Source organism: Betta splendens, chromosome 2, assembly GCF_900634795.4.
Source record: "Betta splendens chromosome 2, fBetSpl5.4, whole genome shotgun sequence".
Lineage (NCBI taxonomy): Eukaryota > Metazoa > Chordata > Actinopteri > Anabantiformes > Osphronemidae > Betta > Betta splendens.
The window spans coordinates 6,588,790-6,607,746 of NC_040882.2; the positions used below are offsets into that span (position 1 = coordinate 6,588,790).

The 18,957-nt window shown below is 43.4% G+C and overlaps 2 protein-coding genes across 12 annotated transcripts in view; one reads left to right on the top strand and one right to left on the bottom strand.

Moving 5' to 3' along the window:
- zranb3 (zinc finger, RAN-binding domain containing 3) overlaps positions 1-467 on the bottom strand; it is a 65,084-nt gene extending 64,617 nt beyond the window's left edge. The window contains exon 1 of one of the 2 annotated variants that reach the window (XM_055513170.1): positions 312-467. The gene's annotated coding sequence lies outside the window, so the exon portion shown is untranslated. Of the gene's footprint in view, positions 1-57; positions 183-311 lie in introns of those variants that run through there. The other variant, XM_055513172.1, reaches the window with a different exon arrangement.
- LOC114850886 (R3H domain-containing protein 1) overlaps positions 1-18,957 on the top strand; it is a 37,608-nt gene that overhangs the window by 361 nt on the left and 18,290 nt on the right. For 5 of the 10 annotated variants that reach the window (XR_003784960.3, XM_029142463.3, XM_055513160.1 and 2 more), the window contains exons 1-6: positions 2,907-3,085; positions 7,335-7,494; positions 10,708-10,906; positions 14,192-14,209; positions 14,746-14,835; positions 18,390-18,510. Coding sequence is in view for 9 of the 10 variants with exons in the window: in XM_029142463.3 (XP_028998296.1) it covers positions 10,748-10,906; positions 14,192-14,209; positions 14,746-14,835; positions 18,390-18,510 (388 nt within the window). In the remaining variant the exon portion in view is untranslated. Of the gene's footprint in view, positions 1-2,905; positions 3,086-7,334; positions 7,495-10,707; positions 10,907-14,191; positions 14,210-14,745; positions 14,836-18,389; positions 18,511-18,957 lie in introns of those variants that run through there. The other 5 variants (XM_029142486.3, XM_029142481.3, XM_029142471.3 and 2 more) reach the window with 5 other exon arrangements.

Below are 18,957 nucleotides of genomic sequence, written 5' to 3' on the forward strand. Positions count from 1 at the left end.
CGGAGACGTAGCTCGCAATGCTGCGCGGCGCCACGGCAAAAAAACAACGCGATTCACCTCGCAGGCAAACGCCGTGTCTAAAATGTGAGCAGAAATACTTTGGTTCGGCGTCTTTCGGAGCATGTAATCAGCCGTTATTAAATAATGCAGCGGAATTTAATAACTTTTAGGCCTGGTTCGACTGGCAGCATTTAAATGCGGCAAACGGACAATGTGTCCTGAGAATGACTGTTAGCCACTGAAATAAACAGAGCGCTGAATAACACATTCACTCCAGACAGTCCCATATGCTACTGGACGATTTTACCTACTTATATCTCCCATCAAACTAAAACGTTATAAATCGGGTCCGTGTTTCGTATTTTCGCCGGGATGCATTAAATTGCCCAATTTGTAATGGAGTCTGGTCCGACGTCGTGCTGTGGAATAGAGAGCGAAAACTATCGGAGCAGCGCTCAAGTTACATTACGACCAGTGTTTGAATATGCACATAAAGCCTGCACCGCAACACCTATGATGGTCTCTCCTCTTTGTGCCAGGGCTAATATGACTGTCAACGTAAGCTTGCCCCGGTCGGTGAGACCATAGAGATCCAACTTGCTGTAAAGGCCATTTATTTATGAATAACACGCAGCGATTGGGACGTTTGCCTCAAAAATAATTGGCGAATCAAGACCGTTTACAGAAGATGCTCCAAGTCTAACGCTACTACTCTTAACGCATGTGTACAAATTAATTGCATAACTAAAGATCAATGAGTGATGCACAGATTTTAGAGACAACAAAGCCTTCGCTGTTGTGCGTTAATTATTAAGTAGGTAATTAAGCCTGAGTTGACATAGATTTGTTCTAGTTAACAGCCTGAAAATATGATCTTGTGTCTCATTTTTGGTACCGTTTTCAATAAATACTCCATGGTCCTTCTCATTTTGTGGTTACACCGATCTTCAAAGGTGCAGATGGAGCTGAAAGCTTACATGTTATCTCCATTAGGGCTGGACATCGCGATGGTGTGATTTTCATGAACACACCAGCAGAGCGGTGTTGTTTGAGAGTGTGAAGATGACCGAGCTGGGAAGTGTACTTTCTGTTAGTTTGTCTCTCCTCTAACGTGTCCTTTTGTTGAATTGTGAGCACAATTATTGGTTGTTACATCAGTGTTAACGTCCCCTGTCTGATTGGCCCCACGGTGGTCGGGTGCTGTTCGGCTGCTACCTGCCCTGAGCCTTAGTGCATTGTGCATTATGCAGTGGCAGTCCCACAACAGAATATCGCTCAGATGCACGCGCTTGCACTCCGTAGCACACCCCTCCAAACACTTAAAATAAACGCTAATGATTGTTTTCCTAAACAGCTTCACCTGCAGCTGCTCAGGCCACTGCCGCCGCTACAGTGTTGACCATTCATTACGCAGGTAGGGCATTTCTAGAGCTGATGACATTATCAGATATTGAGGTTGAGGATGTTGTGTAATCGCTTTCACCAACGATGTGGCCTGATGACTAAATAATTCATCGCCTTCCACGGGGGAAATTCTCTCTTTCGTATAATATTTGGTGTGGGCCATTAAATAATTCATCCCTCTATCCATAAATTGTTTGTTCAATTGGTGACCTTTTCATGGGATTAGGGAAGCACAATAATAAATTCTTCAGAGACCTGGCATAACGAATGGCACAATTATGAGGCAGGATTGGATTGGATCGGTTGTCGCAGCCTGGTGTTGGTTGCTAAGTGACAGCAGGAACTTTTCCGCCCACTGTGTTTGCTGTTAAAGTCTGAGTGACTGAAAGGACAAAAACAATCACATTATGGCAGTCTAGACTTCGGCTACACGCAGGACCTGTTTGTGACTTCCTATGTCTTTGACAGCTTGTCAGTCACTTAGTGATGAAAGTGCTTCATCAAATGGATTTTTTTTTTTTGCAGAGCCCGAGCCACTATTTACCCTCTGGATGTAAAATGTCGTCAAGATATTTGGCCCTTTAGCGAAATAAGGCTATGATCCATTATTATTTATCCTTTCCAATCTTCCAAAGTCATGAAAGACCGATTTAGATGAGAGGGAGGAGGTTAAGGGTGTGGCGTGTTTATGCACAAGCGGGTGCTGCTTTTCTTTTGCGTGCACGCTTGTGTTTTTGATCTGCTCCCCCAATAAGCTTATCTGCGATTTGCCCAAAGCCAAACGCGTTATTGCAGTATTTCGCTGTTCTGTTTTCAGCCGTGAGTGGTATTTCAGGTGGTGGCTCCCTCTCCGAGGCAGCGGGATTAGCCATAGCCTCGTCGTCTTGTGTGAAAAGCAGGGTGCCAGCTTTAATGGGAAGGTAGCCCAGTGAACAGCTCGGCCTCTCAGCGGCCAGCGCCTCCCCATCGTCTCTCCACCTGGTACACGAGCACCTAGCTGGCCGCAGACGTGTCGCTCCCGTCCCCTGTCCTCTCCTCCTCCCCGCTTGTCGCCCTTCTTTCTACTTTGCTTTCTTTTTGTGCCTCCTCCGTGCGCCTTCCTTCGCCGGCCTGCCTCCCGCCCTCTTTGCTTCCTCAGCTACTTCTACCCTTCCTCTTGTTCCTCTATCTATCCCATGTCCCTGACTGCCCTTTCCTCATCCTCCCACCCCTGCCTCCATCCTAGAGCAGAGTAGCTAATGAAGAGCCCCATTTAGCTGGTGACTTTGGTTCAGTCAGTGCTCCGTAGCGCCGGCTGGCCTCGGCTGCCGTGACTGGCTGTTGAGGCTCTGACATCACACAGGGGCCAGCTGTTGATTTGGCGCTGTCTCCAAGGCTGGCTGGCTTGATGGGCTGTGGCAGGTAGACTTGTGCTCGCACAGCACTCTGCCTTCCTCCAATCCTCTCTCTCTCTCTCTCTTTTTTTGTGACACCCACTCTCTCTCGCCCTCTCCCTTTACAGTCTCCTCTCCCCGTCTTACACTCTCACTCAGTCGAGCGAGCGTGCAGGAGGCAGCAGGCAGCTGCTGAGGAGCGAGCTGGGAGGCAACTCCAGCTTACTCTCCAGCAAATTGTGCCTCCTGTACAATGGAAACTAAACGGGCAAGTAGCAGAAGGGATGGAGGGCAGAGCTGCCGGGCAGGTAAGTCCTGCAGCTTCAATCCACTTCGTCAAAGATTGATTTTTTGTAGTTTTTTTTAATTTTATTTATCATTTTTAAAGCAGTTTAATTTTTCTGTATTTATTACCTCGTTTTATCAGATGATGTTCTGTTGTAAGAAGCACTCTTGAGCATCAGCTTGTCTTTCTCTTTTCAGCGTGTGTAAAGTCTTCTTCTTCTTTGGCTTGTTAAACTAGGCGCGACATGAGATTTGGTGCGCTGTCAGTGGTGTGTTGCTCAGTGAGCTGAGCCAGAGCGTCTGAAATCTCCTCACCAGTTCGCTACAGTAGTGCCGCTTCTGCTTTTCATTATGAGGATAATTAACCAAGATCAGCCAATAAGAGGCTTTGGCGTGCATTGTTTGCCAGCCAAGCTCATCCTCCTGTCTCCCCTGTTTGTCGTGCAGGTGTTGTCTGTAAATGGGCTTTTAATGACTCTGGCTGACTTCTGAGTTATTCTTCTCTCATAAGACTGCAGAGATATAAACTGCAAGTCTTGCATGTTAGTTTTTTGTTTATTGTTTCTCCCTTAATTGCCTAGATTGATATTCCCTGGAAGCTCTCCTATGGGATAGGTAATGGATTACCTACATGCTCTGCTGTGGATTTAATTTATTAATGCTGGCTGGCTGCGCTTCTGCTGCGCTGCATCACGCTCACGCCGTCTTATGCGACCTGGAGGCAGAGCGAGCAGCACAATTAAGGGCTCATTTGTGCCTGTTTATGTTTTTTTCCTCCCTGTTAATACAGTCTTAGCTATTGCAAGCAGTTCCTTAAACTGACACTGCCTAAGTCTCTCTGAAATTGAGGCAAGCGGTGTATGAAAGTGATATAATTTCACAGGCTAACTAATCGTTTTCTGTTTCAATTAAATAACTCCCCTGTCAGTGCTTTCCTTGCTTTGCAATTAGCAGAAATGGCGAGAAAATAGGAGATTACTCAGTTTAGCAAAACACTGAAATCCATTTTATTGCAGCACCATGAGCATGAACCAGCGCTAGTAATACGTTCCTTTAAAACGTTCCTTTACAACCTTTATATTAGCCAGGGTGCATGTCCTGCACATCACTGAGACTGACTTATTCTACATTTGTGTATTTGTTTGTTTGTGTGTAAAATGAGTGCTGAAAAGCATAGGCATGACATCGGGGGGCGAGCCATAGCGCTGTGGTCCACAGACGTACTATTACCTTTTGAATTTGAGCCTGCTTTCATCTCACAATGCTCCACTGAATAGAGCTCTGCTTAGTATTCTACATCTCTGCGCACAATATCACAGCTGTTTGGCAGTGTTCCTACTGTTGTCCTTTCTATGTGACACATGCAAAAGCTCATCAGCCGCAATAAAGCTTGAATTATTTTTTGACACCTAATCTGCAACCGCGGGCAATGAGAGATGCAGCTACTTGTTTTTTTTTTTTTTTATAACTCATGCTTGAAGAAATCTAATTAGTCAATTTTCTTTGTGATCACACAGAATCTTGTGAGGGCGATGGCGTGTTCTTTCCCACCCTGCATTTGACTGATTTAAGTCTCTACCGAGAGTAGGGCCGGGTGCTGGAGTAGCAGATAGGGGGAGGGATTGAGGGTCCTTCACCTCCAGTTGAGCTGGTTATAGCCCAGACAAGAGCCCCGATCCACGCAGAGATGTGCAGAACAGCAGAGGTGTGGGAGGGAAAGGTCAGCCTTTGTGAGAGAGAGGCAGGTGGCGTTTGCGTGCGCGCCTGCGTGCGCGTGAAAGGACACCGGGAATAAGCACACTGGAGTGTACTTGCTTGTCCCTTCCTGTGGTTGTGTGCCGTCACCAGCAGGCTCTCTTGCGCTTCAGGGTGATTGGGAAATTTGTCATTAGCTTGCCATCGAGCATAATTGTCTGTGAGGGTAGAGCATTAAGAGCCCAGGATATGATTAACTCGGCTCAGGTGACAGCCACCCTCATGACCCCACTGAATATATATATTCAGAGGAGGCTATGTAGGTACAGCGATGTGTCATTTTATTGATGTTTACATATATGTCACTAATATTCAGATTCATTTAACTGAAAATGTCTATGCTTTCACATAAGTTCATGAACGTGCGCGTGTGTCTCTCTATCTCACTGCTGGGCATGGAAATAAATAAAAGTGGTGTCACTGAACGATGCCTAAGGGAGGACCGTTAAGGTTGCTGCCTTCTGCAGTGACGGTACTGCCAATGAACCACTCCCTGTCATCTACTGTACAGATCTGGAGGACACACAGGCAGCGCATCGCTTCAAGTCTGTGTGGTGCCAGGCTGCGCTGTTCAAAAGCGGTTGAGCACCTATTGAGCGGTGACGTCTTCCTCTGTCTGTCAAAGCATTTCTTGGGTGTTCATTGTTTGCACCATTAACATTCATAGGAGACTCTCCGCCACACTGCACATCTAAACGCACAACACAGGCTCCGTGTGAAGTCCCGAAGCCAGCCGGCTAAGCCAGGTCTGCACTGTCCGCTCAGCAGCTCAGGTTATAAAACCTGGAGTGCCTATGGCCAGACTCGGCCTCACCGCTGTCAGAGCAACTTTTACACTCTGTGTGTGTGCGATAGCTCCAGGACCCGTGCTGAATTACAGAGCAGGCGCCACATTTCTCCGTTTCCAACATTTAGCTGGCACTCCTATTTGCAGCAAGCTTGAATTGGCAACACTTGTGCCTTCAGCTAGGAGTAAAGAGGGCAAATCTACAGTCACAGCACCAAGATTATACTCTTGTCACACATGAACAACCATGTTGGGAAAAAATGCTGGGCGCATTTAGAAAGTGGTGAGAGGGAAAAGAAGAGCAGGAGATAGCAGAGTCTCAGGAGGGAAAAGATGGGCGATTCTGTAGTAGATGAGCAGAAGAGTAACCGATTACCTGCCTATAAAGTAATTACAGAAATGACATCAACAATGGTGGATGGATTCTGCCTTGGCCGTAACGGTTCCCCTTGCCAGTGTCAAGGAGGAATGGGGGGGACTTTTTCCCAGACTGGCTAAAATGTCATGTTGAGTAATCTAAAGCAAACTAGTATTTGTGGTTTGGGACCAAAGCTACTGCACCAAATGGCAGCGGCTCCGTCATCATTTCTGTCTTCGGCTCTGGCTACACAATGAGGTGTCATGAGAAGCAGGATTATAAAGTGAGCAGGGATTTCACTTGACCTTTTTGGCTGGCACAGGGGTTGTACCAAAACCATGTTGGGAGCAGCAGTCAGGCCTTGGGCACTGCTGGGTGCCAGAGTCAGTGTGGCACCTTGCCCGCTTGCTGAGATGGAGATTAGAGAAGGAGGAGGAGGAGGGAGAGGCAAAGAGTCCAGCAGGGAGACGGCGAGAAGTCTGGACATGAGTCAGTTGTATATGTTGCAGTAGGGGATTGTACTGCAACAGGTCACCAGGTGATGTTATCTACTGTCGGAAAACTGCCAAACATTCAACTGATGGTTCATTTAAAGGGTTTTTTCAGCTTGAGTTTTAGTAAATTATAAAGGCGGTTTATTGCTCAACTAATCAATCAATTAACGGGTTAAACAATCATGGGGATCAGTCCATAATAATAAATAGCTGCAGCCCTAATCTGTTGTTTATCAGCCTCATTTAGCAAACATGTCCAGTAAAGCCAAGCAATAATGTCACATTTTCACAACAGAGAGGAGAAATGATGCTAATTAACTTGGAAATTGAACTGAAATTAAAATGTCAAGTGAAGTTCACAGAAGAATACAGATTTAGCAATAAAGGTGTCGCATTCACTGTAACGCTTATCAATAGTATTTTGCAGCCTCTTGTTAGCTTTTTTTGATTTGCGCCCTTCCCGAGCCGTGTCACACCGTGGTTCAGTTCAGAGAGGATTTTTTTTCTGGAAAATACAGATTGTACGCTGAAACATTTGAAATTTACATGCCACCAAATGGCAGAGAATTTTCAGCTGAGAATTGCTGTCTTCCCCCCGCTGCTCTGTGAATTCCTAATGCCTGGTTTTTACGAGGTTGGCAGGGGTGCCGTCTCCTATTGCCTCCGCCGCACTCCCATCTTTGTGCTCATCCATTATTTATTGCTCACAGGCACGCACAAGCCCAGAAGTACACACACCGCGCTTGCATTTTGCTCTGACACACGAATGTTTGAGAGTTGCTGACATCCTGACTGCTGTCAGTCTGCGTGACCTTAAACCCTTGACCCCTCTCACCCCTTACGCCACAGTGCTAACCCTGTGCCTCTTTTGTTGGCAGGTCAGCAGGGGTCATGAGGGTGTCGGAGGCCCTGGTTGCTGTTCAGAGCAGCTGAAGCAGAGATGGGCAAAGACGTCTTGGATGGCATCGGTAGGCTCAGCCTCATCGACTTCACTAGCCACATCCTCCTACGCCACAACCACCACTGGCTATCTGAAAAGTATGTCTCCCTTATTTATGATTGAAGAAATGAAGTTAGTCAGGATGTATAATTAATAGCCAGTGTTATAGAAATCTCCTTATACATAAATTCAAATAACTTATACAAAACAAATCTTTTGGTTTTCTGTCAGTGTTGGCAGCATTTCTCAACCTTATGGAGAAAGATATTAAGATATTTAGATAAATTTTAAACTGAAGGATGATCAGGAAATTACAGTGTAGCATTAATGTATGTTGCATGTTCAATTCAGAGGAAGCTTCCAGTTTGTAAGTTTTTTTTGTGACTATTATTTCTTTGAAGTTTGAGTAAGGAAATCACTTTCACCTATGTCATGTGTCCTTTGCACTTTATCAATACACCAACCTTTGTACGTCAGACAAGAAAATACTATAATAATAAGAATATCTTAAGTCTAATTCTATGATTTAAAAAAATTGATGTTGGGCACAAGTTTTTCTTATAAGCACTGTATTTTGGTAATGAGAATAATATGTTTTTGTGTTAATAATATGTTTTTGTGTTAATAATATGTTTTTGTGTTAAACAAACATTATTCCTATTGCATTATTTCTACCCAGAGTGTAGTTAAAATGTGTACTTGTAATAACAGCTATTTGTTTTCATTAATGCACAGGGCTATGCCCATAAAGTGAACTCAACTTTTCAGTATTTGGGGATAGAAAGATATAGTGATGTCCATTTTATGGCCTCACCCATAACAGACCAATTTGCCGCTTCCTAAATTCCCAGATGTTTCCTTAATGTAACACTAAGGATCAAATGATGGGCCACATTACTTACGCAGTCAAAACATCAGGGATTCTAAACAGGCACATGCTGCAATTACCTCAGCCATGAGAGATGAGACAGTAAAATTCAAATGCATCAAAGTCTAGAGACAAATTTAGTCCACACTTCACTCCCATGGTAAAATGTGCTTGGAAGAATGAATGATTTGGTGAGGGACAAAATAGCTATCCATCACAAGCCCAGCTCTTGAAAATATCCGTCCAATATTGCAAATCTTCAACAGAGCACTCAAGAGACTTCACTCATCAAAATGTCAGAAACAGACACTAAATATTCAAAGGCGTGCACATCACTCTGGAGTATTAAGCTGTTTTCCTTCAGAATGTAAAAATAATGTAAAGCAGCAGCTGGCATTGCTGTTGTCAAACCTCTGACAGGTCGTTGAAATTCAACAACAGACTCTCCAGTGGCCAGATAAAGTTTAGCTAACCTGCCTCACCCGGCACAGAGCTGTGTTTGCCATGGGGTGACCAGCAGGCATCACTGGAAGTCACTTACTCTGACACAGAGGAATAGGACACTTGCTCGCTGCCTCAGCTCTTTTGGGATAAAGCTAAACAATCAAGTCTCCGCCAGCAGCTTTGCTGCTCAGTGATCAGATAGGATAATGGCTCTGATCACTGCTGGGCAAATAGGTTGAGGCCCTGCTGATTGTTAAAGACCGAAACGCACGCGCAGCCAGTCACGTACGCTCCGAAGCCCGGAATCCGTGTCATCGTGTGTGGATCTAGTTTTGATGTGCAAAGTGAATTTGATGAGCCCTTTTCTAATTAACCTATTAATCATAGCTCTCATGTACCAGATGTCTGCCCTCTCTTCGTGTGTGTGCGTGAGTGCGCGTGCGCGCTTCGCTGCGTGGGGCCCGACTGCGTAATTAGGGCATATCAGCAGGATGAACCCACAGCATCACTTCAGCGTAGGGAGGTCATGGCATTACATGGATGTTTCCTGGACTGGACCTCAGGTGCAAAGCAACTAATGTTTCAAGGGACATGTAGTTGTTTAGAAATTCTGCTTTTAATCGCAACAAGCTGCAAATATACTACCGCCCCTGGAAAGTATCCATTCGGTTTGTTGTATTTATGTTGGTATGAGTAAATTATGAATATGCCACTATAGAAATTTAAATAATTTTGGAGATGTCACATTCATACTGACAAACAACTGCATAATTGATATTTCAAATTATTTTTATTATTTAGTGTTCTTAATACTCCAGAAATGCCTTGTCTAGGAGTCGTTCTCTTTAATTTTTATCCCACTTTTGGGTCTGGGTGGAGACGGACCCTAATTAAATCTGTTTGATCTCACAGGAGCAAACTGTCGTGCTGTTCTTGTGCAGTCATGTCCATTGTCTCATGTTGAACAGCTGCAGAGCTGAGAGAAAACTCAGACACATTGACTGATGACCGTGACCCCCTCTTTTTTTCATCTCCATAGACCTTCTTTATAATGAATATTTCAGGTCGTCAAATTAATCATATTAATATTTGCGGACTTTCATTTAGAAATTAAACCATTCGTAACATTACCACCAGGAGCTCCTGTATTTTTCTATATTTCAAAATGAATGAAGGGCCAAAGGAGATGAAGTGACTCCTGCATGATGCTTTCTCGTTAAACATACGACCAACTGAAACAAAGCAGTCACTGCACTGCACGTTTCAACGAGATACGGACAGAACAATGGGTGAAGAGCAGGTGTTTTGCTGCAGGCCTGATTTAATGATCCAGTGTGAACAAGTAAGTTGTATTCATCGCTTTTACAGAGAAGTTTATCATGTTTCCTTCAATTTTCCTGAATGTCATAGTGTGTTTTCATCTTTCTCACAGTCTGTGTGGGAAGAGGAATGAAGACAATCGCTGATGATTATGATTCCACCCTGAGATCTCAGTTTGCTGTTTATGGGGACAAACATGTTAACTGTCTTGATTTTAGTTTTTTCTTTCCTCTTGTCTTCGAACACGTTGATTTTGGATCAGCAAAATTATTTTTTGTTGTTATTTCTTAAATAAAGAAGTTGCTCTGCTGTAAGAACATTGTGATGGTATTATTAACACACCATTTTACAGTACAGAGTACAAATATACAACTGAATAGGAAGAATGTGAAATATTCACCTATGTTTAATAAATCAAAAAAGAAAAACAACTGATTATTGCAAGACTTTTAAAAAGAGTTACTAGAAATGTTGTAAATGTTTTTTTTTAAGGGGGGGTTTGTTGTTTTAGCTTAAATGCGAAACCCAACATGCAACATATCAAAGTACAAACCTGATGATTATATATCTGAACGTCTGATCTTCCTACAGTAACAGCAATGTGCTACCGTAGTCTGTGATTCTTGCTTTTACTTTCGTCAAGCACAACAGCCCCTAAGGATCCCGTTTTGTTTTTCAGGTTCTCTGTATTTGCCGGCATTTACCAGTAAGACTTTGAAATGAGAATGTCCGATACCGTTGACACTGAAACGATGAAGGTTTCCGAGGTTGCCGAACCAGCGACGTCTCCCAAAGACGGCACCGCAACGTCTGAGGTTTCGGACCCGAGCCAGAGCGGCAGAGATGAGCACAGCAGTAACAACAAGAGTAACGTACAGGTAAAGAACTGTGATGCGTTCGCAGGGAAATGTTCACACCACAAGCCCTTCAGTCACATGTCTGCCATATAAAATGCTGACCAGTAATGATCTGGCTCTTGAGTAAAAGGAAGTGTCAGTTTCAGGTGGTATGTTTTTATATTCCTTTAACCATAGTTGTGAACGTACAATCAGAGCGGTTGGACTTGTCAGCACTCTGACCAGACCAAGGCGGAGCTGCGGACACTTGACACTTCACCAAACATTGTCAGTTTCCTCCACACTCACATCCATGAAAATTCACTAACGATCAGTGTCAAATACCAACTGCCTTGGGGGTGTCTTGTCACCTGCGGCGTTCAAGATCGCTTTTCCCCAACTGCTTCAGCAAGCTGAATTATTCCTGAAAAGTATAATCTGCACAGACTCTCCTGATTGCCTGTCCATTAACAAACTTTTGAGCGTGGGGAAAAGGCTTGGGCTTTTAAACCAGTGAATGTCATGTATCCGCTGCAGGTTTCTGTCTCAAGGGCATTTAAGACAGTTGAGATCACTTTCAAATCAAATGCTAATTAATTAGGCCTGGTTGTCACTGCAAAATACTTTATGTGCTTTGGGACTGCAGGTAATTTACACTTGTTAATTGGACCTTTAGAGTCAAACCTTGCAGACTGGTTTGTGCTCAGAGGAATGGCCACTAAAGTGCCTATATGGCACAAAATTTAAAAATGTGGTCAAGGAAAACAAAACGCAGGAAAAGAAAAAGGACCGTCTATTTGGCTCCTGCCTAAAAATAGGATTCAGGCCAATCTGGCCTTGTGTTTGGAGGCAGAGTGTGAGAGTCAGACAGGCAGATAATCTGGAGCTCAAATCCTGGCTTATCTACCAACTTCCTGTGTCTGTGCTACCCTGAGGAACAGAATGACACCAGCATGGGGGAGCCGCAGGGGAGAAAGCACAGGGACACGGGCTGAAAAGGAGAGATTGGTTGAGAGGTTGTTAGCAGGAAAGGGGCGCATGTGAGACGGTGGGCAGAGCAAAGGAGAAAGATGGAGGTGAAGGATAACTTTCCTTCTTTTTTTTAATGATTAGAACAAGAACCCATTCCTCCTCCTAGTTCCAGTGATAAAAGGACCTGTATCCGATGTCAGTGTCACCACTGACCACATTTTAAGCCATGTAGGAAGGGCCTGCAGTAATTGAAAACCACATCTGTTCAGAACTGACTGAGGGAAAAAGAAACTAAAATGAAACTGTGCGACTTCTGAAAGACAGGACGACAAAAAAATGGACTTTATCAGCAATACACCCTCATTCAATTCAGTCTGCTTATTGGTTTTCCTGCTGAGAGTTAGATGAGAAAATAAAATCTATAGTAAACATGTAAACGTAAAGCAGACAGTTAACTTACCATAAAGGAAGGAAGCGGTAGGAAACATCTCAAAGGACTATTTAAAAGTAACAAAATGTGTCCACAACCACTTTTAAAACTGTTGTTGATACCTTTTTTCTGCCTTAATTAGAGCAAACAAAACATAGACTGTCTTTTCTTTTTCTTTTTTTTCTTTTTTTTTTTTTTTTTTGGTCATTTGGCTGTTATCTGTAGTGTCTCATTTAACAAGAAAATGTGACTGACGTCTATCATTTGGTCTTATTTTTGGCAAGAAAGAAAACATTTCCCCAATTGCCAAAAATTAAGGAATTCAGTGCCTTGTGTAATTATATTAGACGCGATTTAAACTAGTGATTGAAATTAGGAGCTCTCTTTCATCTTGTACAAGGAGCTTTTTCCCAGTTCTTGTCTCCCACCTTAGCTACATGTATCTCATTCTGCTCATTTTCCTTTTTCACTCAGCCTAGCATAATTATGCCAAGATATGCTGACAGCACCGAAGCTCCTGACCTTTCTATTGCTAATTTTTAACAATCCAAATCCAATTCTGACGGTCTATGTAAGGGCAACAGTTACTGTTAATGCCTAAACTGTTCATTATGGGTGGAGAAGGGGAACAGGGATAAGGAATGGGGAAGGTCACTGCAACAAGGACAGGGTTGGGGGCGTGAAAGGGACAGAAAAACATTCCGACGGAGGAACGGGATGGGGAGGATTGGATGACTTTGCTGCCATCTGCCTCCAGCTCTCCAGCTCCGTCCTCTGCGGCAGGACAGGTGGCTGGTGGCCGCCCTACTTCTGCTGACTTCAGCCCTTTTTCTGTCTCGCTCTCCCCCCTTTCTCGTTCCTTTATCTCCTGCCGGCATTGTTCATTCCCCACCGGCCCCACGCCGCTCAATTAGCTGGTGTAGCAGTGCACTCAGCCCCCCTCTTCCCCTCCTCCACATCCATATTGCCTGATATAGAAGGGGACCCGGCAGGTCACAGCCATCGGAGGTGGGCAAACAATGGTCCATTTCTATTTTTTCTAGATGTTATTTGGCCCCTAAGCTCCGTCATGGAGGGGAGGCTTTGTCCTTTGATTTTAGAGGGCAGGTGGGAAGGACAGAGGTGTGTGTGTGTAAGTGTATAGTTTGTGTGTGTGTAGATGTTGGCATTATGAAGCAGAGGACTGGGCTCTGGTACAATTCAGACTGAACTGGCTCCTGCTAGGCACCCCCCCTCCTGTACTTTTGTATGCGTGCTACTGAGAGACCGTCTGTTTATATGTACACTCACACGCACACACAGCCACCAATGCATGAAGCGCAGAGGCACGGAGCTGTCTCACACACTGTTGGGTGGCCAGTCCGGCTCTGCTTTCTGCAGCTCACCTTCAGCGCCTGGGTCTGATTCACATCACAGCTAAATGGAGCTGGGAGCAGCATATAAAACTGACCCGAATTACTCTCCGCCAAATGTCTGGCTTTTGTTTTCTGCTGTGTGTCTGCGTGTGTGTGTGTTTGAAGAAGGGGTCCTACAGTGCAACCACTTTAATAGCATATGCTCTGCGGAAATTAAACAGTGCTTGCAGTAATGGTTAAAGTAGCTCGATTCAAGTAGCGATTTCATGCTGCACACAGCGAGCCTTCATTTATATATGCAGATGACTTCAGCTAAATTGTTTTAGTTTGTACAGACAAAAAGACAAAACAAGATGTTTTATGTATTTTGTGTCTGGATGTGTTTCTGTATGAAATGTGCTTTTCTGCAGAGTTGGCTTTGCACGCATGCACAAAATGTAGGGCAGTAATATAATATATAATTCAAACTTCTCCACTTGTCCTTTCTTCCCCTTAACAACTTCTGTGGTTTGTTGAATGTTTTTATTCTTCTGTGCTTCTTCCCTGTACCCCTCCCCTACCTATGGACAGCCTGTGAAGTACTCAAAGGTACGGTATGCTCGGCATGCGTGTTGTGTAACAATGTGCCAAACCGTGCACTTCAGTTGGGTTTGCTTGGATCTGGAACCCGTGTTTTCTGTCAAGCTAGTTGTGCATCATATACGTAGCTGCCGATCAGCAGTTACTTCATCTCTACATTGGAATGTGTTAAGATGCCATTTTGTGAATGAAACAGGAGGCTTTGGTGTGAATTATGCCTGAAATCATAGTCTGACAGACATTCTCTTTGTGCTTGTTGCATTGCTGTTGATGTTTCCTCATTCTGAGAACATTTGGGATGAACGTCCAGTCTGTGAACATGTCGCGCAGTGAATGACTCCATTACTCTAGAAAATATTTGTCGGCTGAAATGCAGAATATTGAGAATGTATCATTTGCTTACGAGAATTGATTGCGCTCGCTGGCTGGTTGAGTTTTCATTTACAGTAGCTTGCCGCCATGATTGTGATGATATTGATGCAGTTGTACAGTATGTGTGCATGGTTTTAACTGTGCCCACCTACCTGCGCCCCCCTCCCCCTTAGTCCAACACCAGGCTAAAGCTTGTGCGGAGCCTGGCAGTATGTGAAGAGTCCTGTCCCTGCCCTATTCCCGAGCCTCCAGCAGCATCTAAGGTAACGATCTCCCTGAATAACCAGTGTTCACATTAGAGAGGGACCAGTAATAACAGAGTCTGTGGGCGTCAATACTGCGGCACAGCAGGACCAGCAAACCACACTAATGGCCTGTGTAACTATAGCTACGGGCTAGACTATGCTAACGTTAACTAGTTAGAGAAGCACAGCAGTAACAGCTCACAGTAACAATGTATTATACTGACAGATGCGTCTTATGAAAGTAATAAAAGGGCACTCTGGCCTTTAAGGTTATGCACATTGTTCCTCACCTCGTTAGCTTCATCCTGGGTATTAGCATTGCCACATGTAAAGTACGAAGTATAAAAATAATTTATTTTGGCTGAAATATATATTAAAATTTGACATTTTGGATTTTTTTTCGACAACTAATAACAAACAGCAACTTAATTCATGTCTAAAAACACAAAGTAGAAGTTTCACGCAAAGTTCATCAGTCCTCTCACTGTGTTACGTCCTCACACCAGTTTGCTTAGCTGTAAGCCCACGTGCATATTTCTGAAGTGCTGACCTGGGATCAGTTCTCAATTTCAGCTCATTACAGTTGAGCAGGTAGACCTCTGACGCTTGATTAGCAGCCTTCGCCTGACAGCTATGATTAAATGCCGGGCCGTGGCCGCCTGATGAAAACATCACATCATCAAAATGGAAAGTACGGAGCTCCAACAGTGAGCCGGCCGTTACTTTGCTAAATCAACTCTTCTTGTACATTGTATCTCCAGGCAAAGCCCCCCTGTCATCAAGCTTTCTCTATTACATGCCACTCTGCACAGCTTCTGGTGTACTCTCTCACACGCGCGCGCACACACACACACACACACACACACACAGGTGCGTCTGTTCTTGGTGTTTCAGCCAGTCAGCACAGAGAACCATAACCAGAGGGCGGTGTTATTCCCACAACAGTCTCGCATCGTCTGCACTCACACGACGTCCTGTATTACTGCCATCAATCATGTCGAGGAAATTACAATTTCCACACGTCAGCTACAGAGAGCTGTGGAGCACTCTAATTGAATACTACTGATATTTCCCCCGCTACTATTATTGGGCCCGCAGTCAAAACTCCTTCTGCGGCAGCCTAACCTAGAGGGACAAGGTAAAGCAATAAAGTGAGAGAAGGAAAAAAACACATTAGTGGGGTAGACGTTCAGCTGTAAGATTAGTGATTGTCATTCAAACCTCATCATTATCAAATTAAAACCTGTCCCACTGTTACTCATATTACTCTTCACTGTCAAACTGTAACCCTTAACAAAGGCCTCTGTAGGCTGCAGAGCTTCAGAATCTCATTCAGCCATGAACCTTCTCAAGATTTGGTCACTGACCTTATCTGTTAGCACAAAATAAGCCTGAAAAATGTTCTTTGCTTATCAGATTGTTCTTTAGGTACAACAGTGTTTAACACAAGTGATAACATAAATGTTTTAGACAAAAGCTTTTTTTAAATTACAGAATTTCATTATTTGAGTTTTGAAGCATCCATGTTAATGGATGCTTCAAATGGATGTGCTCGGCAGAACATTACAGAGTAGACTACAGCAGACAGATGTTAGGTCTCATAAGCTTTGGTACTTTCTGACAGATATGTCTGTGAAGAATTATCCATGTGTGGAGAAGGCTTGTAGGAGGTTTGAGTATTGGACCTACTCACACCCTAACAAGCCTATTCTGGTCAGGTGAGAAATGAAACCATTCTTCAGATTGAAGAAACTGTGGATGAGTAGTCAAACATTAGACACAACAAGAAAGAAGACCAAGACTTCCGATGCTAGTTCTACTGTAAAAATATTAATGCTTAATAGATGCGGAACAAATCTATTGTATTTCTGTTCTTTCTATCGAACGCAGATTTTTTTATACTCTGCTTATTAGTGTTGTGCATGTGGAGCCTAATCACCTTGAATGATTGTCTGCACAGGAACAGTGTTAGCCTGAATACTTGTTTAGTTTCATCTCTTTTATGCATTAGGTTAAATATCACATAATAATGAATAATAATAAATATAATAATGACTAGAGTGACATGCACTTATTCACATTAAAAAAAAAACACTGATGTTGATGAACAATTCAGCATTAATGGACTCTCAAGCTGCCTCCACACCCTGAGACACTACATATGTCCTGTGATTATACGCCTGGCTGTCAATTCCAATCAATGCGTGGTAGTCAAGGACATCTGAAGACGTGCAGTATTTATTGTTTTAGACTGACAGCGCGTTCATTACATATTCAGAAGGACCATTTTCATGCTGTTTTTCCTTTATCTTGAGGTAAATGGATGTCAGAAAACAAATGAGGCAGCTCGCAACAGATGCACATCAACTAGGCGGCTTCCATGTGATGCCGAGGGTGGCATTAAGTAGCAAACATCACTGCTTCTCACCAGGCAAAAAAAAAAAAAAGTCGCTTTGCTTTGACGCTTACACACACGCGCACACGCACACACACTGGGTGTCACTCGCACAACACACAATCCCAGCCTCATTTTCGCTTTCTCCCAGTCTCGCTCAGGCAATTAGTCAGTCACGTTTCTCATTAGCATATTACACTCTCACATATATTCAGAGCGTCTTAAAGCGAAGGAGAACGCGGCGTCTCATTATCTGGGTTCGCAGCTGTTACAGAGATCAAACTTGTGACCTTTTTTGGTTATGAGCTGCTCTCCCACTGTTAGGTCATCTTTTCTCTCACTCATTCATTCATTCATTCCCTTCTCGCGCTAGCTCTCGCACGCTGTCTCAAAAACTCTCTGATGTTAGCTTTCCAGAGTTGTGTTTAATCCACTTATGGTGAACTGGCAACCCCGTTCCTCTATTCAGCTTTCCTTTTTCAGCCTTTGCAGAAATGCCTGAAAAGCAAATCAGATCCCAAGTCTGAGTCGAGCGTGTGTGTGTCTGTGTGTGTGTGTGGGGGGGCAAGGAAGCGCATGACTGGGGTGTATCAAGGCCATTTTAATAGATATCACAAAATATCCACACCAGTCTTCCAGCCAGGGTCCAGTCAATTTTAGCATTTCTTTTACAGTTGGAGGGGGATTACTGCTAACTCCCTGGTCTGCTGAATTTTAAAGAATGAAATGTGCTGTTGTATAATTTCAGTCTTGGATTCATGTATTATTCAGGTGGTTTAATAAAAACAAGCTAATCTGGCAGATTAATTGCCATAGTGATCTGGTATTAATGGATGCATCTGCATTATTACTAGCAAGGAAATGGGTTTCAATGACAGATCAGTAGAGTTTAAGTGTCCTACAGTGCCCTCTTTTGCCCACTATTCTCCAATTAACCCAGAACCTGAGGCGAGTTCACAGAGAATTATATGCCTCATAGTTAACGGCTTTTCCAAATGAATGTCTCATGTCTGTTCATTGTTCAAACCAGTCTCCGGTCACATTGTGTGTTTCATGCTAAAATACTTTCATTGTACACGCACACACAATTCCCTACGTAATCAACAACCTCTTCAAACCCATATCTGTGAGTCCAATCGTTTTTCACATTGTTTTTTTTTTTTTTTTGGCTGAACAGGATGGATTTCTTCTGCAGCCATTTGAAAAGGAGGAACAAGCCACGCAAGACAAAGCTGAAAAAGAGGACAGCTGCAACAAGGAGAAACCTGAGAAAACACAGAGAAAAATGCTGTCAAGAGGTGAGAAATGCAATTAAACCCACTGAGACTGTCTTGCTTCTACAGTGTTTGAAGGTTTTATCTTGTTGGAATTTGTCTTGAATATCAGCTTTCATTTACATCCTTCTTGTGCATATTGTTAATTCTGTTATGCCATCAATGACAGCTGTAATTTTTATATACTTGTGCTTAAATTGATGAAAAATAATGTAGTTAAATATTTTTAGTTACTAAATGAAGATTAGTGCCACTAGAATTGATTTTCTATGTCAGTCACAGCATAAAATCTCAAGCTGTATTTACATCATACAAACCTAAAACGTCATTTATAAACACTATTCACTCCCCCAATAAAGCTTGAACGAGCCATGTGTTATTAGATATTAAAACATTATGTATAATATGGACATCATACTTTTTTTTTTTTTTTTTGGCGTTTTAGAGACAGTGTGTCAGTGGCAACTCCGG